Raw genomic sequence first — 23,558 nt, forward strand, 5'->3', positions numbered from 1 at the left:
CGCGTTCGCAACCAGAATTTTGCGAATATAATTATTTGGAATTGTAAAACATGGGACTACGCTACTAGCAATGTTCTGCATCTCGCATGTTTTTTTGTACGCATGGTCAGACCGGCCCTTACGGCCCCCTCGCCTACCTAACCGCAACAACTCCGTATGTAAACAGTGCTAAAACTGTGTAATATGGTCTGTGGGACGCCGCAGACCTGGTAACATTCGTGTTGTAAACAGGAAATATTGTGTATTAGACTTGAAACGTGTTTTCGTGAATATCTCGGAAACGAAACCGGCGCTAACAAATATAGTAACAAAAAATTGTTCAGAATGATGACCACGACAGCGTATTTCAAGGTCATTAAAATCGGTGTTGAAGTCCCTGTTCCGAACAATTATCAACATATTATATACCATATTATATATTATATTATATAAACATGTTATATATTATATTATATAAACATGTTATATACCATATTATAATAAACATATTATATACCATATTATATTAGGTCTACCGGAAAGTTCTGTCCGATAATGTCATTGCAAATTTCGATAGGGATGCACATGTTCATTTGAGACATATATTCTTGAAAAATGTTACTCACAAATTGCCATCATGCTGGCAAGAGGTCATAAGTAACGACGGAAATTATATTGTACAATAAATATTACTAAATTTATGAAAAATCGATTATTTCTCCTTTCATTTCTTAAACGGACAGAACTTTCCGGTAGACCTAATATAAATATATTATATAACACATATAGACATATTATATAACTTATGCAAACATATCATATACGTAATATATGTAAACGTATTACGTAACACATATAAACATATCATATACGTAATATATGTAAACGTATTACGTAACACATATAAACATATCATATACGTAATATATGTAAACGTATTACGTAACACATATAAACATATCATATACGTAATATATGTAAACGTATTACGTAACACATATAAACATATTATGTAACAAAAATAAACATGTTATCACGATCATATTACAAAGACACAAGAATATATTTTAGTTTCCATGAAAATTGCAATTTTCGCTAATATCGCCATTTATTTTTTCCTCAAAACAGCTAACTGGTGTAGCATCTGTCACCAGTCACTCACAATAGCGAATTAATTAAAGGATAACCGAAAATACTGCGGACTCGCAGACGCGTCCCAATTTCCGTGACCCGAACGTTTGCCTAATATCTTTTTTAAACCGTTAAACGCTCGGCGCAGCTTCGATACAGCGCCGGGCCGTCGAGCGGAAGTTGCAAAGCAAACAAGGAACCGATTATTGTAAACAAATCTTGGCCGAGTGTGCGCAAGGCCGGCAATTACTGGTACGCCAGCGTTCGCGGCGCGATACCCGAAAATCCTGTGCCCCGCACGAGCTAATAATAATTTGCAATCCCGTTAGAGGTAATCTGTATTTAGATAACAACTGCGCCCGTAAACCAACTGTTCTGGCTCGGAGTACGTAGCGATTCTAAGCAATTCCTGCACCGCCTGAATATCCATGGGCGTAGCTGGAATAGGGAGGGGAGGGGGCGGAATTGCACGCCGCCGCCCGATCGTTTTCTATTTCAAATTCGTCGAGCAAACATTAACGATGCTGCGCGTTCGCCGTATAAACGATTACCTTCGAATCTGTATCCCATTTAAACCGAATCTCTGTTCCGGCTGTCGAGCCTGCAAACAGTTCCGCTCGGCCGGGGCACGAATAAGCGTTCAAATTGTCACCTGTCGCGGGACACATGCTATCATACAGACTGTTCGCGAAATCGTACCACAGCCGGCTGGCAAGGGGTTGATCCTGCGTAAAAAGGAAAAAAAGTAAATCAGGCTGATAACATTTCGGACGTATTTATGGAACGTACTGCACCGGCCGATCACTTTTTATACACCGGCGAAAGCTACAGCGCGCCGCGGAACTACTATTCGAACGGCTTTCAACATTTTATTTACTGGATTTGGACGTACGGTATTCAGTACTTGCCAGGATCCCGATGAAACTGTTAACTTTTTTCAATTGGTTCTGATGCAACAGGTATCTTTCGATTGTTTCTCTATTTTTTTTTTAATTTGTTTATTTGGCGTATATATTTTCTGTTCTAAGAAAAATATTTATATATATATATATATATAAATATTTATATATTATATTAATATATTATAATAATATAATAAATATTTATATATTATATATATATAAATATTTTTCTTAGAACAGAAAATATATACGCCAAATAAACAAATTATATATATATATATATATATATATATATATAATATATATCCATTCATATTTATCGTATTTATCACATCATTCATATTTATATATATCCATCATTCATTCCATATGTTTATGCATAACCAGAAAATTTCTACTTTTTCCAAAGCGGAGAAAGATAATACTTATTATGCTTTGAAAAAGTTGAGGTGCTTTCGAACAAATTTTAATATTAGTTCGCGGTATTAAAAGTAATTGAATCTGAACTTAAATGTAATTACTGCGTTACAGCGAATGTGTCGGTACGAGTCATATCAGTTAGTATGTTTCGTGGTTGATTCCGCAAACAGATCAAGGAATACAGTTGCATAAAAGCACGGCAGGATTTAGTTAAGCAAATACATAGCAACAGTGCTTTCAATTAGGCGTAGATCAAGTTTCGAAAATCGCAACTGTCTGCAATTCGGACCGGATGAACCCGAGTTAAATCGAGTTAGGTCAAAATCGAATAAGGGTTCGGTTAAACGTAGACTGAAACTGAATCGAGAAACACTGAATTAAATTAAGCCGAAGCTCAAATACGGAACAGCATCGCTGCCCTCGGTTTCAAGCGGGCACTGATTTTTTCCACTGAAACCAATAATCTGCAACGTGTTTTTCAAATCGTAGATGTACAGGAAATTTACACATGTAATAGTTTTACAATTTATTCGGTCAAATCGGCTGTCTGAATAGGATTCTTGTAAATGTAAATACACTGGTCAACAAAATTATGGCATAAAAAGATAGATAAAAGGAAAAACCAAGTTTTATTTGGCTGAAAACAGGATCTCGTATTGAAAGGGTTACGGCGATGAGGGTGCGTCAAATTTAAAATCGAGAATGACTATCTCAAAGTGGAGGTTTCAGGCTTCAATTTAAGAAAGAGATCGTCATCCTGCGATGACTTTTCGCGGAGTCATCGTCAGTCAAAGTTGGCCAATTTTTAATTCAGAATTTGTCTATGCCATAAATTTATTGAACAGCGTAAATATTGTAAGCGCTTCGAGCTTGAAATAATATATATTATTATTAAACATTACATCAGTTATCGATGTACAACTAACTTGCCAATGAGTTTATATACCCGTTAAATAAATAAATGTTTAAAAACAATCGTGCGAAAACTACTCTAATAATACATAATAATATATAATATATATAATAAGTCAAATTAGTCCGTCGTACGAGGACTAAATAACGCGTCCAGTATAACGTAAACATCAAATAGCATTTGACAATGTTAGTCGGTATTCGTGTTTCCAGCGGGAGCGCGTAATAACCACGAGGCTGCTGATGAAACTTAAATAACAATTCCGGCGTGTAATGTAGCCGTGATTAAATATGTAAAATCGGGGTTGTTCCGGTTCGTCGGTCGGCGAAGGTGCTGCAGCTCGGCGCTGAGGGGTTTCCTCGTCTTGTCTTGGAACGTACATCGCAGGGATCTCTTGACATAATTTTTCAAGAAAGCAAGTATTGCTAACAGAAACGACAAACTCCCGCGCAACGTTACACGAACTTCAAACTCGCCTGTTGTACAATTCACGAGGCTCGCGAGCATCAAAATTTCCTTCAAACGAAATTTTCACGAAATATTCCTAATTACACCGCCGATGCAGACTATAATTTATTATGTATACATAACGTCTAGATCGCGGATCTTCGTGCAAAATAAAAATCCTCATCGATCGTACAGAAGTTGGATAAAAAAATTCTCCTCTTTTATTGAACCGAATTCATGAAACTTACGAATTCTTCTTCTCATTTAAAATACTTACGTCATTTAAAAATTACGTCTTCATTACTCTGTCTTTTGGTATATACATTTTCATTGTGAACGCATAAAATCCACTGTCTAATAACGACTATAATTCAGACGAGAAACGAACAGAAGGTGAAGAAGTTCAGATTTAGGCGAAGTAAATCTTTTCTATCGCGATACGATAGAAAATATTCCAATAAAACTGTTAACAAAGAGGATTATTGCAGCGTTCGAATAAGAAAAAAAAGGACAAGGAAACGCGTACAGCCAGTTTTTTTAGACGCAGTAAAGAAGAAGCAATAATACCGTGGCTCATGAATGCTCGACGCAACAGTCGACCGAAAAAACAGGTTCGGAAAATGTTTTTACCAGGGGATGGGGGGTTGCTGGCGGACGGTCAATAAAACGCAATAATAAAGGCAGATTCATTTTTCGAGTGATGAAAATCTGGAAAGCCTTTCAATACGGGCCAGACTGCGGTAACCGTGTATTTAGCGGCGGTTTCGTTTACCTTGGTCGTGATTACGAGACCGTTACCGCCTCGGATCCGCGGTTTACGACTAAGCCGGGCGCGGCGGTGTATTAATTATTCCCTGACGGAGGCTTATCGACTAGATGACAGGCCGATATAACCGGCGATGCCGGGGCGCGAGTGTGCCGGGAAAACAGGAAATGAGAAGAAAGAGGGACGAACGCGGCAGCAGCGAAATATATGGATAAGAGCGGATGAATTATGGCACTAGACTACGTGGCGGATTAACGCGGGTCTCGGGAGATAAGTGCCAGCCGTGGAACGTGCGGAGCGTCTTCGAACTGTTTTTTTTTCTCTCTTCCCTCTGTTTCGCACGCATCGTATGGGCACGTCTGAGGCTTCAGCCTGAATCTGGAGGGTAGGTGTGGCACGTGAAGAGAAGCATCATTAGTTAGCCGAGCTCGAGTAGAGATTTCTCCCCTTTCCGCCGCTCCCTCGGTGTCCCGCCTCCTTCTTCCCGGTCTTCTTTTTCTTCCTCTCTCGTCTTCTCCCGTCTTCCAGCGAGCGTGTGTATATTTTTCCTTTCCGTCCGGGTTCTCTCTCGCGTTCCCGTCGGGTCGCGCACACGCGTGCATCGCGCACGCCTAACCCTGCGGCAGACGTTTCGCATCGCGCCGGTAACGACTGATGCCACCGACCAAGTAAAACGACAGGGGAAACCTTTTCAGACGAGCTCTCGATGATCGCGGATCTCTCGTCGACGGAGAGTCTGGCAATTACCGGGCTCCGGGAATTTTTACTTTGATCGGGGAGCCGATCATCCGCAGGCTCGTTAACCCCGCACGGTTTTTACTGCACTCGCGAATTCCGGCGACACAGGGGCTCGCCGCGGCACCAAATCCGTCCGACGAGCACGCGCGTCCGTTAGAGCACGATCTAATTAGCTCGAGTGACCTCTCGGTTTTTAGCATTTTTCCATGGTGTTCGGCGCGCGTTTGCGCGGCCGGCTCTTTTGTAACCGCGGGACCCAGGGATTTTGGCGGGAACGAAAAACGGGATCGCCGCGGACGACGGTGGTTCGTACGCTATTTTTTTCTGTATTCTGGTTTTCGCGCGATTCGGGTTTGTTGTATATTCGGTCGAGCGTTGAAAGTGTTTGTTGTTGCGATCTTGTAATTTCCTTCGGATTGCAGTAAATTCAGAATTGGATACACAGTAAGTTCTGTTCAAATAGTTGTCGACAATCGGCGACTATAAAAACGGGGCGCGAGACACGGGTAATCGTATCTCCTCTTCCCAAATTGTCCATTTTTGTTGGTCGAAGGACAATTGGGGAGAATTTACTGTAAATATTCCACTAATTTCCTAAAGAGCTCCGATGCTACGTAACACGACATTCGAAAATTGCTATAATCTTTCTACGGCCAGTGAGAACCCAATTAGCTGCGAAGACGCGCGCGTCGGACGCGATTATACTGATGGAAAATAATGCGCTTGCTTGCCTTAAGCGATTCTTAAGCGACTTGTAAATGTTGCGTCTACGTACGTGAACGAGGATCTCGGTTTTCTTTTAAATTTCGCCTCTGCTCGCAAACTTGCACGAATGCATCTGGTCGCGAATGCATAAAATCCATGGTCTAGTTATCGGATAAGCGTGATTCAATGGATGCGATAAATAAAGAAACGTACGAATACGTTCGTTATCAGCACTCCGTCAACAGTCATCGAAGTTATAACATTCCATTAAACGCAACGTATCCTCTCGCGAAACATGATAAAGTAGATTGTCACAGAGAAGTTATAAATTCTCCGAATATCATGCCATAATTTTAAATAACGGCGAGAATAAATTAATTTGATTTCCTTTGTGTGATAAATTGGAAAGTGGTCGTCGCGTGCACTACACGTATGTGTGTGTGTGTGTATGCGTGACGTCGGCAACGAACGTGCGAAATCTGTATTCACTAGTTCGAAATTTTTCATTCCCATAGAATTTATATCCGGTTCGGAACGAATCCTTCTTAATTTTACGCGGACTGTAATATGCTCCAGTTCGAATAACATTTCAGATATTCAATATAGAAGCGATCGATTTAACGTCGAATTGTTTTTTCGTCGCGTATAAAATAAACGAGTACGATTTTATAAAGTTTAGCCATTTGTCGTGCATCGACGAGTCCGACTCGTCATGGAAATTTCTATTAATAACTTATTGTGTATAGAAGTTTATTCCAATTTTAATGGACAGAATAACATCTATGCACAATAAGTTATTACTTAATTTACTTGAGTGTTTAAGCATTGATGACAAGAGATTAGAAGTTTATTCCAATTTTAAAGGACAGAGTAACATCTATGCACAATAAGTTATTACTTAATTTACTTGAATGCTTAAGCATTGATGACAAGAGATTAGAAGTTTATTCCAATTTTAAAGGACAGAATAACATCTAATCTCCTGTCATCAATGCTTAAGCACTCAAGTAAATTTAGGCACACAATAAGCATCAACTTTCTTTCCCTTCTACGAAATTATTGCAATCGAAAAATTTCTGATCGCAGTAACCGCGAAGAAAATGGCATGTCAAGGGATTAAATCGAGGATTCGCACGCGACTTCGACGTTAAAAGATTCCCAATTTTGCTGGTCACGACTACGCGATCTCCATCGTTTTTCCAATTATACTAAGTACGAAGATCGTGCCGATACATTTTGGTAACGGAGTATACATCGCGGCAGTTTCTCCCTTCCCGTAGAACCATGTTAACAACAATGAGCGGAGATGTATAAGGGTGAAGCCGCGTCTTTCGACATACTTCCGCAAACTTGTAATCGTTGTTAAAAACGACTCCATCACGCGGCCTAACTCGATTAATCTCCTCAGACATGACAAAGACGCTTATAAATGTGATTAACGGCCGCCATGTAAGAAACTACATCAAAGCACGCCGACAAAGCTTCCGTTTCGCAGGCTCCAAGTTTAATGCATGATCTCGTGTTTGCATATTAGTTAGGGACGATGGCGGACTTTCGCGAAATTTCGCACGTGAACGTAATCAGTCCATGCGACGTTCTACGAAAGAAGAGACCTCGAAAATAATGGAAAGTCTTCTCCTAAATTCTCTGGGCAAAAGTAACTTATTCGATCTGTAACTACGAATTCTTGAAGAAATTTTTTCCGCGAAAAAGTAATAATTTCTGCGCAGGTTAATAGTCCGTTAGTTTATTTACATTTTGCATTCGTAATTAGAAGATTATAAATTTGACGCATTTATGCGAAAAAGGACCAAATGAAAAATATAAAACAGTGAAAGACATTTACAGAATTTAGAAATATTGTTGCATTGCTTTCAACTCGTTTAAACGATTGAAAAACAATACGTATGTAGTGTGTATATTTAATGCTTAATACCTCGTGTCTCTTGCATTATGAATAATTACTGCGGTCAATTTTTATTTGGGACAAAAATCCGCAGTAATAAGTGTAACGAGGGTATAATGAAATGATACTCGACTCAATTTATTCATAAGAGAGAAATTTGACACACATATAGTCACAGGTCCCTCGTTACTTAACGCCCTATTTACCGTAGTATGTAAATAAAGCTCGAGATCCTTTTAAACAATAATTACAGAAGCAGTTGTAACACAATAATGATCCAAACAATTCGTCGTATTATTGATGGAATTATTATCGCTTTAGAAGAATATCTTAAAAAATTCTCAACTGTTGATGTTCGCGATAAAACGGACAATTGGAGAACCGCCGGTAGATAACGCCTTAAATGCGTTAACAACAAAAGCCAGAAATTTACAATTGGTGATTTCAAAGGTCCTGTAAACGGTAGCTGTAGCCTCAAGATCTGCGCGAGAGCAATATTCGATTGGAGCAACGATTTAACTGGGAAGCGCGGGCCCGATAAAGCGTAAAAACAAGCATAGACCGTGATAAATCAGCGTCTGTTCATGGATATTCGATGTTATACAAAGCGAATAACGATGTAGAACCGTAGTGCCTATTAAAGAGACCAGCCCTTTCGCCACCGGTGATTCAACGAGCGCGATTTCCGAAAAAAAGAGGATAAGAGGAGATAATAAACGCCGTGTTATCAGCGATAAGTGACCCGACCGCATGAAATAAGGCCTCTAATTGCATCGCGTTCGTTAATGAACCGGCTCTGAACTTCGCTCGGCCTCGGTAAAAAAAAAGCCCCCGATTTCTCTTCTTTTCTCTCTTTTCTCTATTCACGTACACGCGTACGTTCACCACCACCTTCGGCGGCGCATCGATCGATCGGCATCGTCGCCCCGCGATGCCTAAAGCGACCTAGACCGGTAATATCGAATCGCATGTGACCGTGCGCAAACGGCAAAGCGAGTTTATCGCGGATTTCCACATGCTTCGTAATATGTGCCGGCATGTTTGTCCACGGCCAACATGACGCGTGCAGTTTTCCGAGGAAACTGCCGGGCCTCGGGAACCCCAAACATCGTTGTTTCGTTGCGTCGAAGACACCGACCCCTTATCGGCATGCGAACCGGATCCGTTTGCGGTGCACTGTGTACCAACCATATTCGCTTGCGTTTGTTGCGACAGTCGCGTTATCGAAAAGCTGTAGCGAGTATCGCTGTCTTCGAATGGATCCGAATCGCACGGATCGTTTGAGACGCTAGGCTGACTGGTTTATTAAAAATAATTATAAAAACGCGTTTTGTAAGTATAATTTATACAGGGTGCCCCATAATTATGTTAACACCTGGAAAGGGGCGATTCCTGAGGTCATTTGAAGTAACTTTTTCCTTAGCGAAAATGCAATCCGCGGCTTCGTTTACGAGTTATTAAGGAAAAACGTTGGCCAATGAGAGACGAGCTCGGCTGGCGCGAGGCAACCGAGCCAACGAGAGGTCAGAGCCCAGTTGCGGCCATTGGCTCGGCCGCCCGCACCAGCTGATCGATCTCGCCTCTCATTGGTCAGCATTTTTCGTCGATAACTCGTAAACGAAGGCGCGGATTGCATTTTCGCGAAGGAAAAAGTTATTTCAAATGATCTCAGGAATCATCTCTTTTCGGATGTTAACATTATTGTGGGAGACCTTGAATACAGTGAGCAATTTTAATATTCAAACGTTAGCAAATTTTTACTTCGTTCCATTATAATTTTGTTCATAACAGAAAGATATATGATAGGAGATAATGTAAAGGCACTGTTTCTAATTAATAGTAGTAAGTAATAGTACTTAGTAATATACTAGTAATTAATAGTACCGAGGCACCGTTGTTATATCATTTTTCAAAATAATTTTAACAATATCAATTTTTAAAATGAGTCACAACATTCAATTTCATATGCATAAAATGTGCCAGGTTATACAAAATGGAAATGCTATGGATCGGAAGAACTGTTTTTGATTGCGAGTTAAAATGACTCCGACTGCAAAGGGTTAAGTATCGCCAGTCTCTACGAAGAGCAATAGTGAAAAACATAATACAACAATTTACGAAACGTATCGAACCACGTTCTGTTCCCTGTTATCGTTTTCGTACTCCGAAAAATTGATTAGCAAAGTTCCAGCGGGGAATAAAAACAATTCTCTTTCGACGAAAACAATCGAAAGACTTTTTCGCCGCAGGCTACCTTCCGTGTTCTTCCCCGAACAGTAGCACGATAATATAATAATTGACAGGCCTGTTTGCCGATTCGTCTATGGACACGAGACAAACATTTAATTAAAATCGAACGTACCCGAGGGTCATACGTCAAGCTACGGACCAAACAGAATCCGTTTCCGTTCCGTGGCAAGGGAGGTCAAGCGAATATCCCGCGGCGTTCGCAGGTATTGTTCCATTCGTTCCTTTCTCTTTTTTTTCGAACGTTTGTTAGCGAACAAATTTAATAACTATCGCCACGGTGCCGTTGCGCCGAATAATGGGCGTAGGTAGACAGAAGCGAAGTAACGAAAACAGTTCTAGTCTTATCATGTTTTGGTTCTTCGGAAACAATAGAAATCCGACCGTAAGGTATTCCACACTTTAACAGATTTTGCTAAGAACTCTTTTTATCGCAGCCACGCGTACAATCCTTTGTTCTAAGAGTTCCTTGATTCATTCTATAACTGTATCATTTATGAAGCAAAACAAATGTGAAGCAGCCCAAATGTAAGAAGATGAAAATTCTCTGATTTTTGTATTTCATTTAACGGAAACTAGAATTACAGAACAATTTCTTCTGTTAACTCATCGTTAAAAAAATGATTAACTGTTTTATTCGGACCATTTAAGCAGTTAGCAATATTTTGGAATGTGTATTTGTGACTATTATAATACAGAATTAAGTTGTAACGAAATGGCCGTTTTATTGTTTAATTTGAACACTAACTATCTTTTTACATCACTTAATCAGTTAGTTATTTTATATCATATTTTTTGTCGACATTTCTTCTCGTCGAAAACAGCTGACTGGCTAACTAATATTTTAAGCATTGTTAAAATAGCTTGTTAAGCTATATAGCTTGAAAGTAAAAACGACATTAGACCTTGTGAATTTCTACTCATTAAAATGGTGAAAAGTATCAATGTCGAAAGGCAACAGCGACTCGGCGTTACGTTCGACAATGTTGTCGTCAATATTGAAAATATTTCTATCCGCCGCTAGTTTGCATGCTCTTGCTTTCCAGCGATGCCCGGCTATTCCTTACAGGAATATGCCTTCAAAGCTTTGCGCTCAAACATAAAGAGAACAACAGGTATAAATGCGGATCCATAAAGGAGATTTTCCTTCCTCTTTCTCGTTCACAATGCCGTCCCCCGAAGAAGAAACGGCGCGCCGCGTCGATCCCATTTCAAAGAGCGCCAGATGCCTCCCTTTAAAACTTCTCTTTTAATCCGGCTAATAAAGTTAGGACACGAGACGCGGGGAATTTCCGCGGAAAGGAAACGACGGCGTTAATCAAAATATCGTCGAAACCGGAGGGCTGCCCGCATTGGAAACGGAAGTGTCGCGCGCACACGCGCGTACGGATAGTTTTTCGCGGCCCTTTTTTCCACGTCGGATCCCGGGAGACGACGAGTGGCGTTCTCGCGCGCGAACGGAAACTCATTATTCGCCGATATGATATTTACAAATTTCTTTAGAGCACCGTTGAATATTTATGAGCGTGCTGCTTCCCGATAACAGCGTCAGATGTTGCGGACGCTGATTCCGCTGGCTCCGTGTCGAACAAGGCCACTGTCGAACCATTGTTCGCGTCTCGTCCGAATTCGCCGGCTTTGCCCGAATATTTCATTCCGCGTTGTGTTCTTTTGACAAAAATGCAGATGCAACGTTCTCCGTTCGAAAGGAAAAAGCATTGTGAACGGGATTCGTTCGACGTCGATGTTTATGCTTTCCCAGCATACTTGTCTAGGCAAACCACGATAACGCAATTTCTCGGTCGTTTTTATACGTTTTTATACGCTCCGACCGCGCGGAATTTCTTTAGAAAAATGCACTGATATTCTCGTACGATCTGCAAAAATGTAGGGCGATTCGTTCGATCAGCGTACAATAACAGAAGGGGCATCTTTTTTTAATTATGCGACATTCTGTAGATTCGATGAAAGAGGAAGCGATGTGTTTTCTTTCGCTCGCAAAATTGATGCGAGTTTATTGCCAAATCTTTGTGTTACATGTTTCTTCATTGATTGTAATAGATACATATGCTTCATGTTATAAAAATAAAAGTCTTAGATCAAATTTCCCAAAAATAGCAGAATAATGTACTTTGAAACCTTAAAATAGCGTTGAAATTTATGGAAAAAGAAATCGGATAAGATCATCAAAATAAAAGCACTTCAACTAACTAACTTCATTAACTATCTGTATATTCAAAATTGTAGTAAAGTTTTGTACAATGGAGTCTTTTTTCATAAATTTAACATGATAAGCCAACCAGTAACTAGAAAAAGAAATTAGTCACTAATAACAATGATACGGGAACACGTTCAGAGAACTTGTCAAAAATTGAATTTCTACCGTCAAAAATAAAATGAATCGTGTCTTGCTGTCTATCCTCGATACGATAACGATTTGTGTCAGGTGCACGTGCGTACGCATGTGTTCCTTAGGAAAAAGTGGATGGCACGAAACGATCGAAAGTAGGTGAACAACTTCACGGATTGATAAAGTACAGCGATTCTCCGCGGAACAATGTCAGCCGGCTTGATATTTCGAAACCTACAAGCAAACAACTTTGTTCTTCGCCGGACTTTGTCTTCTTTTGAATTGCACAAACTTCTTGCCGTTATTACCGCCGGCAAAATGTGTTGCAACTTTTAAAAACGGTGCCGCAACAAACACAAAAAGACCGACGACGAGTCAACTTGAACCTTGAGTTTCCGTTCTAGGTTCTACAACTTAAGTCCGTGCAAGGTACGTCATAACATTTCTTCTATTTCCTTCGGTTGTTCCTTGAGAACACTTCTTGCCGAAAGTTCTTCTTTTAACACACAAGTGAAATACACAGTGTCCAGGTATAACGTGCAATACCGGGCGAATCTACGTGGTAAATAAGTTCTAAATTTTAGCAGGTTTCGTTCATATGTGAATTGCTTTTTGTGTGCGAGACCACGTGACATTGATTTATATATATATATATATAATTTATATATTTTTTAGGATTTAATAAAATAATAGAAATTTCAAAGCTCGATTGTCGCATATATATATGAGACCACCCTTTAATGAGAACATAGATGAGAGAGATCTCATTTTATGAGATAATAATAATAATGTTTGTGATACAATATTATATATATATATATATATATATATATATATATATATATATATAATAATAAAAATATAAATATATATATATAATAAAATGCAATTATAATAATTGTATCGTTTAGACGAAAGAAACTGGTACACCCTATACATTAATAAACGTTTTACTCTCTTGAATGTAAAAAGTTCCCGAATGTTACGAAAATACTTCCAAACCGCCCGTATCAACCGAACTGCGAAACTTGTTCCCAGGTTTCCTCGAAAATATGAATTTCCTACTCATGTTCATTAGCGTCTTTCGCCATTCATTTGACAAGCGCTGGCAACGTTTACGTAAGCTGTGCAGTTGCGCTGTAAATGATACCAGAGTATTGAAAACGGCAAATGAAACAGTCTGCAGACTTCATGCGCCCGTTAATTGCACTTTCCACACACCTGTTCCGCGCTCTAGTAACCAATAAGTGGTCCTCATCGATTTTAATACATTCGAACTCGAATCCGAAAACTGTTTTCCCATTACTCTCGGTTGTTGAGAAATTTAATTGCAAAGGTCAGTTATCACTTTTGCCAATCGTTTGCGCTTTAGCCGCGGCAGCTTCGCGAGTGTTTCTTGCACAAAACGATTTCATAGACTTCTCCCGGATAGAATATCGTTTTTATAGCATCGTCAAACGCTGTCGAATATTTTCTATTGTACGCTATCGGATAAATAAACAAATCTTTGACACATTAACCCCTTCTTCTTTAATATTGAACTCATTATGAAAATTCGTAACGCGATCTAGTAAATATAGCTGTCCTCAGCGTCTTTTAAATCGAAATAAAACACTACCTTTCTATTATCAGACTTAAATATGGATGTTTTATTTCTTCTTTTTGTAAGTCGAATCAGAATTCTGTTCTCCAAATGCAGACACGTAATAAATATAAAGTTCTATTTTTCTTTTATGAAGTTCTTACGATCGAAACAGTTCTGATATGACTCGTAAAAGTTCTAAAACGTAAAGCACCGATAATCAAACTCAAAAAATCCTTACAAAACCGAAGTAATTCAATGAACGAAACTGAAACTAGAATCTTAAAGTTTTTATCATAGTGAATAATATATTTAAACTCTTTTGCATTCTAAACGTCCTAGGAAAATTCTCTTAGTTTGAATGTATTACAAGAAAAATGAACATTAATGAAAGCTAGCCAAACGTTAGTGTCACCTACAGTGACCCGCATCAATATTCGGACGCCTTTTAAAACGGAGTAACATGTTTGAAAGTGAACGAAATTGCTTGTACTTTTTTGAGATGTTAGAGAGTAGTTAACTAGACTAGTGCGATAATGATTATAGCTCTCAAGTAACGAAAACGGTGGTTTTATCACTTAAAGAGAAAGCTGTCGATATACTTCGATCGCTGGTATCGCTGGAATCAATGTCCCCGGCTCCCCATCCTTCGGACGGCAAGGTGCAAAATCAACCAATTCCCAGCACACTTTTTTTTGTAGGACGGTGTCATTTCGCAAAGCCGGACAAGTACGCCTCAGCGGCGGTATGAATTTTCAATTAAATCGGAGCATCGTGCGTCGAGCTGGAAACGTGTTATCTTTTCCGCGGGAACGCGAAGTGGATTTTAATGCACTCACCAGTCAATTGGAGCCTCCCGGCGTTGCTGCTGACGACCGTTTCCTGCGTCAGACGATGATGCGTCCTGCACCGATAAGTCTGTTTCGCGTCCTCCCGCGTGATATTCAGTATCATCAGCTCGCCGCTCGATAGCATGTGGTACTTGCCATCTGAGAACAGACACATCGGATTTCAATCTCACCGAAACGATCATCCACCATTCTTCGATCTCGCTTCTGTCTCGGAAAAGTCGATTCTCCCCGAAATCCGCAAATCAAATATCATCGATAGCCTACTCATTGTTTCCGTAATCATCATTTCAATCAGACAATCTCTTTGACTCACAAATCCTGCTGCAATTACAATCGTATAATCGATAATTTATCATTTGTGCATCGTAACGAGATTGAAAACATTCAATAACGTCAAATAACATCGTGCCAGAATCGTGATCAAGATTTCGAACGAGATCTATATTATATTTAGACATTATTCGTTTTATTTAAATCGAAATAAGATTGAATTTGTCTGTTATTAGTGTTTGATAAATAGAGTTCATGCAGGCTCGCAATAAATACAGTAAATGATGCTCAGATTGTCCACAAAAATTCAGGACAATTTAGGAAGGGAAGATACGATTATTCGATCCTTGCGGTTCATTTTTATAGTTACGAATTGTCAACAACTATAAAAGCGAGTTGAAAAGCTCGAATAATCGTATCTCCTCTTCCCAAATTGTCCATTTTTGTGCACAATTTGAGCGTCAGTTAGGGAGACATTATTGTACAAGTTTCCTTACGCTTGTTAGAATTTGTTAACGATTGCAGTGTTTAAAAAAATTACCGCGTCCCTCCGATGGCTGAGAACATGCAACGAAGTATAGTAATATCTCCCAGAAATGTTCGGAAGTGGCAATTGAAACCGGCAAATCTGAGAATACTGAATCGCGATTTTTCGGACCTCGCGGCTCGGTTTTATAGAAACTCGAGGCAATCGGCAAAAAAATCAGCGGCCAGCATGCATTAATATGAATACATAGTGATGGTGGAATAAAAAATATGACTTAACTTTTCTATTTTTAATTTTTTGCCACGATTCGAAGGCAATTCGGAGGCCACGTGACACGATTCGAAGGCAATTCGAAGGCAATGATACTTAAATATTGATAAGAGAAATGTATTCAATTATTTTATTCTAATCCTAAATATTTGATGACTGTTCCCTGGACTTCGTTGTCTAATCCTGGTTTAAATCGTGTTCAATGGGTTCTATCTCACTGCGATCGATTTTAAGTAATTCGATACCTTCGAATCGGTTGGCTGCCTCCACGACAATTAACGTGTTTGTATCAATTTAGTTGGTTCTCCGCGGAGAGAAGAACCGGCCGAAGTAAACTACGATAATAAATTCTGGAGAGCCCCGTTGAATTGAACCGGGCTTGCTCTTTCGTTCGGTCCCAGTTTGTTCAACTTCGCGGCACGCAATGGCAAAAGTTTCGCCGACTATTGATCGTCTTCCTCCAATCGACGAGTATATTAACAAATCCGTCTGGATTATTAGTGGGCACATTCAAACCGGCTCCGCATACCTTAATCGAACTCCCCTATAATTAATGAAGTTTACCTCGTTAACGGTTTCAGGGGGAAACTTTGCGCGTTCCCGCCGGTGGAAGGAGACCACAATACGTCGTTCGGCGAACCGTCGTGCGTTTCTTTTTTATTCTTCACGCTTTCGAATCGGATGCAACAGCGACGAAACCACTTCTTGTCGAATTACACACGAGCGTCCATATTTTCTCGGATCGCGAGTTCTCGAATGAAATTTCCGATCAGACGATTCGAACGAATCGCGTTCCCATTCGAAATTCGAGGACGGGCTGTAAACAGCGAATTGTTTTTCGGGTGTTTCGTTTCCCGTGCCTCGATTGTTCGTTGCATCGAACATAATTAAAGGGGAATGTTTTTGAAACACGAAGCTACTATAGGAATACGCGGGAAAATGTTCGCATTCCGTTTTACATGTAAAGTATCGACGTTTATGCAAATTACAAATTTTTGCAGCGGAAAGTGAAGAGACCGGGGCGAAATAAAATTGTATTTCTTCCGGTAACACGTTGTTATGTTTCATTGAAGTTTGTATTTTATTAACCCTTTGGTCTTGCGGAGGTCTACGGTCGAACCCGTGATGAGAATTTCAAACAGAATTTTTTAAAATATGAATGTTATTCAATGGCTTCGAATACGATGAGAATTTCACCGTGTTTTTCTTTCCTCTCTACGAAATTATTAACAACAAAGTCCTTTCAGCGAGCTTTTAGTTAAAGGCGTACCGTGAATTTTGCAATAATAAAAGATCTCTGCCTCTGTGTGACACCAAACAGTAAAAATGAATCGTACATTCGGGAGCTCGTTGTAAAGGGGAAACTGTTCTCTTCGAATCTATGACAGATCCAATCGCTATATATGATTGTTTTATTTCTAGAAATGTTTCAATGAACAGATATTTAAAATGAGTCACGGCATACTGTTGTATGATGCCTTTTTACGAAGTTATAACAGATTAAACATTTTAGTCAGTGTAATAATTCTAACGAGATTAAACTTTTGCTGTCGACTCAACCGTTATAATATATTATTTAAAGAAATATAGATATAATAGATAATATATAATAGACTCTGAAATTGATCTACCCAATGTCTCTCTCGTTTTAAACAAAAACCGCCACACATTCCAAGTCGATGTTAAAGGAATTCTCTCTAGCACCGACAATCTTAAAAATTCAATACATCGACCGCACATCTTTCATTTCCAAATGATTGCAACCATAAAGACTCTTTCTTAAGAAACCATTGAATGAATTTCTTTGCACAAGCCTAATTGTATCTCCTTTTCCCTAATTGTCCGTTTTTGTTTACAAGCTGAAGGACAATTGGAGATAATTTACTGTAGATGGCCCTCGAATCGCGTTACGTGGCCTCTGAATTGCCTTCGAATTGTGACATATGGCCTCTGAATTGCCTTCGAATTGTGACATATGGCCTGCGAATTGCCTTCGAATTGTGACATAAGGCCTGCGAATTGCCTTCGAATCGTGGCAAAAAATTAGAAATAAAAAAGTTGAGTCATCATTTTTATTCTAGCATTATTATGTTATTCATATTAATTAATCGACATGCTAGCCGTTGCACTTTTTGCCGACTACCCCGCGTTTCGTCATCTCGATCTCTCGCTCTCTCTCTATCTCGATCTCTAGCTCTCTCTCTATCTCGATCTCTCGCTCTCTCTCTCTCTCTCTCTCTCTCTCTCTCTCTATCTATCTATCTATCTCTCGCTCTCGCTCTCTTCTCTCACGAGGCATCGGCAACCATAAAAACCAGCCGCGAGGCTCGAAGAATCGTATCCGAGTGTCCGCCGATTACCGTTTTCAATAGAATAAAAAATCAATTAAATTCAATAAATTCAATAAATTCAATTAAATCCAAATTCGCATCCGATTTACCGATGCTCTGACAGAGCTGACTTCTGCTGAACAAGATCGGCGATTCGCAGACACAGCGACGGTCGCCACGGGACGTAGCGCATAATCTATGCACGACGTATCTCGGCCTCGTTCGGCTTCGTTCAATTTACGTGGGCGAATCAGGATCGCAACGATCCTCTCATCGCCGAGTGGCGGGTATTCATTGTGGGATCAATTATGAATGAAAGTTTCCCGGCCAGACCATTTACCGGCAACGCTCCGAGGGGAGTAGAAGGGTGGCGGGCGGGTGAGCAAGGTGGTGGGTATAGCGATGGACGGTAAATAAATCCAGAGAGTTAGTAACGAGGGGGAGGGAGGATGGGGCGGGTCGGTGGTGCAGGAAATCGTGACGGAACTGCTCCTTGGCGTTCCTTTGCCGGCTCATTCGTATTTATGAGCGGTCGTGGTCTCCCGGCGACGGTCGCGGGCTTGTCATTAAGCGATATCCGAGGCTCACTCACCTCCCATCGTGGACGGATAGATGTTGAACGACGGCTCCTGAAGCCAAGACGTAATGGTGACGTGGTCGCGAACGAAACTTGGAACGTTGCATCGCATAAGTACGTTGTTGCCGAGGAAACCGCCGGGACATTGCACTTCCGGATCGTAACGCTGGTTCACCACTGCAACACACAAACAAAGGGGCCGCTCGAATGCGAGGCTAAAGTACAACCAACCCCTGCTCCCCTACCGTTCCCCGCCCCTCTCAATCCCTCGGTCGGCAAAAGCCAGGCCAGACTCGGATTCGACGGTCCAGAAAAAAACTCGAGTTCGCCCGGCGAGAACAAACTCGGAAAATTTCGTATGCTAATGACGGCTGTGGGAAACTCGTTTTTCTCGTTTTCGGTAACCTCTGGTATATCCCACCCTCGTACCTCCCCCCGCCCGACCCGTCGGTGCCGCGCCGACACTCCAGACGGGGCCGACGACCACGTCGGACCCGACGAAAATTATGACAAGCAGAAACGATCGGCTATCGGGGTCGCGGAAATTTCAATGGAGTTCGAGTCCGCGGGACAGATTTATATATCGGCGTCCTGTTTGCCGTTTAATTGCCGGCCGTTTTGTTTCGACATTATTCAGGCCAGCGCGATACACGCAACGTTAATAACCCAACTTGGATGAACGTAATGACGTTAAACCACGGCTTCGTTAACCGAGGGGTTCACGGGTTCGCGGCTTCGCGCTCCGATACGCGGAATTCACGAGGTATCAATTAAAGCCTCGCCAGCTAATGCCCAATTTCGCGATATCATTCCCGGAATGCCCGCGAAATTTCGATAAAATCCCGCTGTGTCGCGTGGCGGGCTCGTGCACGCGGAACACACGACGATCTTCGGGGAACGCGTGACACGAGAAATAGGACGTTTTATTGATCCACGGTCGGACCGCTGCAATCCACATACAAATTTAACGAAGGAAACCGAATTATTTCGGGCAGTCGATACACCGTGTTCTACGGTTTCCAAGGTATTTGGGAGCCGGCTATCCGCTAAGGATCCGCCGGCTTTGGATAAGCTTGTTCGGACCGACTGAAACCAAGGTCGATGCGCCGGCTAGTAAATAGAAAATTCATTAATTCATTTTTTTCAAAGATCGTTGCGCCGTGTCGCCTATTTTATTCGTATCGTTTGCAAGTAATTAAATCGTTATTTTATTTATAGTACATATTTATTATTTTATTTGTAGTAAATATTTATTATTTATTTGGTAAATATTTTTTACTTATTTAGCAAATTATTTGTACTAAATAATTCGTGTAGTTTTTTCAAACATCTTGACAACTCCTATGAAGTCGTTGCTGTTGCTGTGTGGACTGCGGATTTTATGAATTTGCAACTAAAATTAACTCGTCGGGTTATTTACACCGGCACGTTGCGCCGACTCTAACAAATGTTGGAACTTCATTACCAGACTGCGGAGAAATTTAAGAATTTCCCTAGATTCCCCCCGCAATTTGTCAGAATTATTAACGAAAGGAACTAAGGTAACTTTGATGCGGTTTACTCGAAATGTTGTTACATTTCATTAGTTTTCAAGATCCGCAGTCTATTTATTTCGCAGAGTCAGATTATTATTATTATTATTATTATTATTATTATTATTATTATTATTCTTTGGTGTCATAAGTCACCATCAAATTATGGCAACAATTGTGCAACAACGATCTTATCCAGAGAAATGGACAACCGAGCAACCTCTACGAAGGATTAAAACATGAAATTTAACCATAAAGATTTCTCAAAGATAATATTTTTTAACGTGTCAATTTTTCTGTTACTACGAGTACACTGACCATTAGTTTTACCATTGCAATTACAGTTTTTATGGGACGAATTTGTAGATATTTTAGAACAACTTTGCGACTTAGAACAACTTTGTAAGAACTTGCTGAGAAAAACTGCACAAAGTCGGACTTAAAAATCGATCTACACAGCTAAAAAGTCAATAGAAGAGATTCGATTACTGTTTCAGATAATTTTCATCTAGCATAAAAATCCGCAGTGCAGCAGTACGCAGACAATTGATTCGCGCGAGTTTCGGATAGCATACAATGGTAATAAATCAATTGTTACGTATCATGATTGTGTTCAATAATAATGTGACCAGCGAATGAGAATTCGTTTATTATAACATAGTTGCAACTAGTTACTATCTAGCCCTAAATGAACGTCCATGTTAGCATTACCACAGCATTATTGTTAGTTCTGTTCATTATATGCTGATATTGTACTATTTCTACTGTGACGATTTGATCACGGTTATGTGATTATTAAACGCTTCGTTAATTTCTATAGTGCGTCAGATATAATTCTATGATTTCCCGAAATTGATAAGTTTAATACAGTTGTTACAGGATAATGTACTATAGGTGCGAGTACAAATCGCAGCAAATGGCGATAAAAAGTTAATATTTAACTTTAACATTTAAATACTTAATATTCAATTTTAATATTATATTTAACTATAACAATATATAACTTTATTAATATTTATTTTACGAGCGACCCTCGGTTTCCAAAAGATTGAATCGCGAAGTGCAACGCTTTTCCATAGTTCATTGATTTATCTCTTCCATATTAATTTTTCGAATTATTATATTTTTAATACAAAATTACTCGACCGAAGAATACTTCGAATAAAAAATTGCTCGAATAAAGAATTATCCGAGCAAATGGATAAAATAATCTCCGACGAGTAATGAGTTATTCGAATAAAATATCCGAGTGGAAACAATCCGAACAGTGCCGTACTCCGGTTCACGGCAGCGTTGCTCGCGCAAAGCGCGCGCGCGCGCGGCGCCTGTGCAGTGTAAATAAATCGGTGGTTTTTAATCCGCGACCGGCTTAATCCTCGAATCCGTTCCTGGCGTCAGTCTGCGCGACTTAATTGTCTCTCCGCCGGAAGGTCGGTAAGGACACGGGCGAAGGCGAGAAAAAAGTCGTCAAGTGGCGGGGCGAGGGTGTAAAGCAAAATGGAGGGCGCCGCCGCGAGACCATGGGATTAAATTCAGCCGGGCAGAGCTTTGTGTAACTACGACTGCGGGAGGTGTTCGCACCGCCTCCGACGAGATCGACTGCGGCGCTTATCGGTCGAAAGGTCTCTCGACCTTTATCTTATTTATTCGCTCGATCCTAGGTCGAATCGAATCGAATACGGAACGGGGACGGCGTTAATTAAAAAAAGCGTCTCGATAACTCGGCTTCTCGGCCGGCGAACGGCCGCAGCTTGGAAAGGACTTGGAAATCGACGGCGAGGGGAAACAAAATAGATAACGCGACCGCGAAGTATTTACAAGGCGGGAGAGCCACGGTAATTGCCGAACACAGGCGCGTACGAAGCCCGGAACACGGACCGCTGCGGGAAGGAAATCCACACGGATGTTCTCGGTTTTGCGGAGGATTTTTGAAACGCGGGGAAATGTTGCTACCTCTCGGCGCCCTCCCGAAAAATAAACATGCGGCGAGTGTCGTACCTTTTCGAGCTGATTTTAAAGCGGGAAACGTCGATTTTCGCTTATTTGCTCGGTGACTGTGCTACCGTCAACGGAAACGCTTCGACGACGTTCCGTCGAAAATTCGGAGCTTGTAGAAGTTGACTTTCGTGAATGTCGAGAGAAAATGCGGATAAAATTGCTAAATTAGTAACGCGGATGCCGAAATTTCTCTGCATTGTTTGCAATCGAAGTTATTGTTTGTATTTAAATCGTGCAAGTTTTGTTGTTTACCCCTTGCTGTGCTTTGACGAGTCCGACACGTGATGCAGATTTAAATAATCTGAACAATATTCTATTAGTTTAGGTCAGAATAAAATTCTGTTCTCTCGACGCCGATGTTTGAGCATTCGAGTAAACGTAGGCACACAGTAATTATAAATTTTCTTTTTCCTTTCTCGAACAAATTATTCCTACGAACGAAAAAATTCTGTTGTAATTGTAAAGGTAATGATACAGACAGGAGTTAATTAATTTAATTTCAAAGCACTTCAAGTTGCAGCAAGCTTGAATCATTCTATTATCTACAAATATCAACAATCTATTAATTATGAATAGATTTATGGGCAATAATTGAGCAAGTAAATTATTCAATAAGTAATTTCAAATTATAATTTCGCACTAAAGAACAATATTTGCTTCACTGAACGCTTCAAGTCTGAATAATTACATTAAGTATAAATATTAACAATCTATTTTAATTATGAGTAGACTGTGGTCCTTTATGCATTTATAACACGTGCAGATTGTTTACATTCAAAAAGACATAAATTAACGAGGCCTAATAGCGTCTTTACTTTCTTTTTGTAATAAGTAATCTTTTCTAGACGAGAGTAGCTCTCTTAAGATACTTTCAGTTATTGCTACTCTAAATCCTGTACTTTGCAACGTTTATTTTACTTCGGATTATGTATATTTCATTTGTATGATTTAAAAGGGTCTAGTAGCCCGTAAATAAGTAATAATAATAATTATTAATAAGAATAAGGGGAGTGAGTTTATTTAGAGCTCTCCTCTTTTTATTAGAATGTATGCTCGAATTTAGATATTTATTCAATTATTTCCTGTAAAAAAGTGTCTTCATTTTTATAATAATGATAATAATTATTATAATAAAGAGACTTTCACAGGAAATAATT

General features: G+C 40.1%; 1 protein-coding gene across 2 annotated transcripts in view; it reads right to left on the bottom strand.

Moving 5' to 3' along the window:
* The window catches only part of LOC117229429 (cell adhesion molecule Dscam2), a 353,961-nt gene that overhangs the window by 174,241 nt on the left and 156,162 nt on the right, over positions 1 to 23,558 (bottom strand). For both annotated transcript variants that reach the window (XM_033485864.2, XM_033485865.2), the window contains exons 3-4: positions 18,887 to 19,048; positions 14,926 to 15,075 (exon numbers count right to left, since the gene is read on the bottom strand). In XM_033485864.2, the coding sequence (XP_033341755.2) occupies positions 14,926 to 15,075; positions 18,887 to 19,048 (312 nt within the window). The remainder of the gene's footprint in view (positions 1 to 14,925; positions 15,076 to 18,886; positions 19,049 to 23,558) is intronic.

This window comes from Megalopta genalis, chromosome 3, assembly GCF_051020955.1.
Source record: "Megalopta genalis isolate 19385.01 chromosome 3, iyMegGena1_principal, whole genome shotgun sequence".
In the NCBI taxonomy this organism is placed as follows: Eukaryota; Metazoa; Arthropoda; class Insecta; order Hymenoptera; family Halictidae; genus Megalopta; species Megalopta genalis.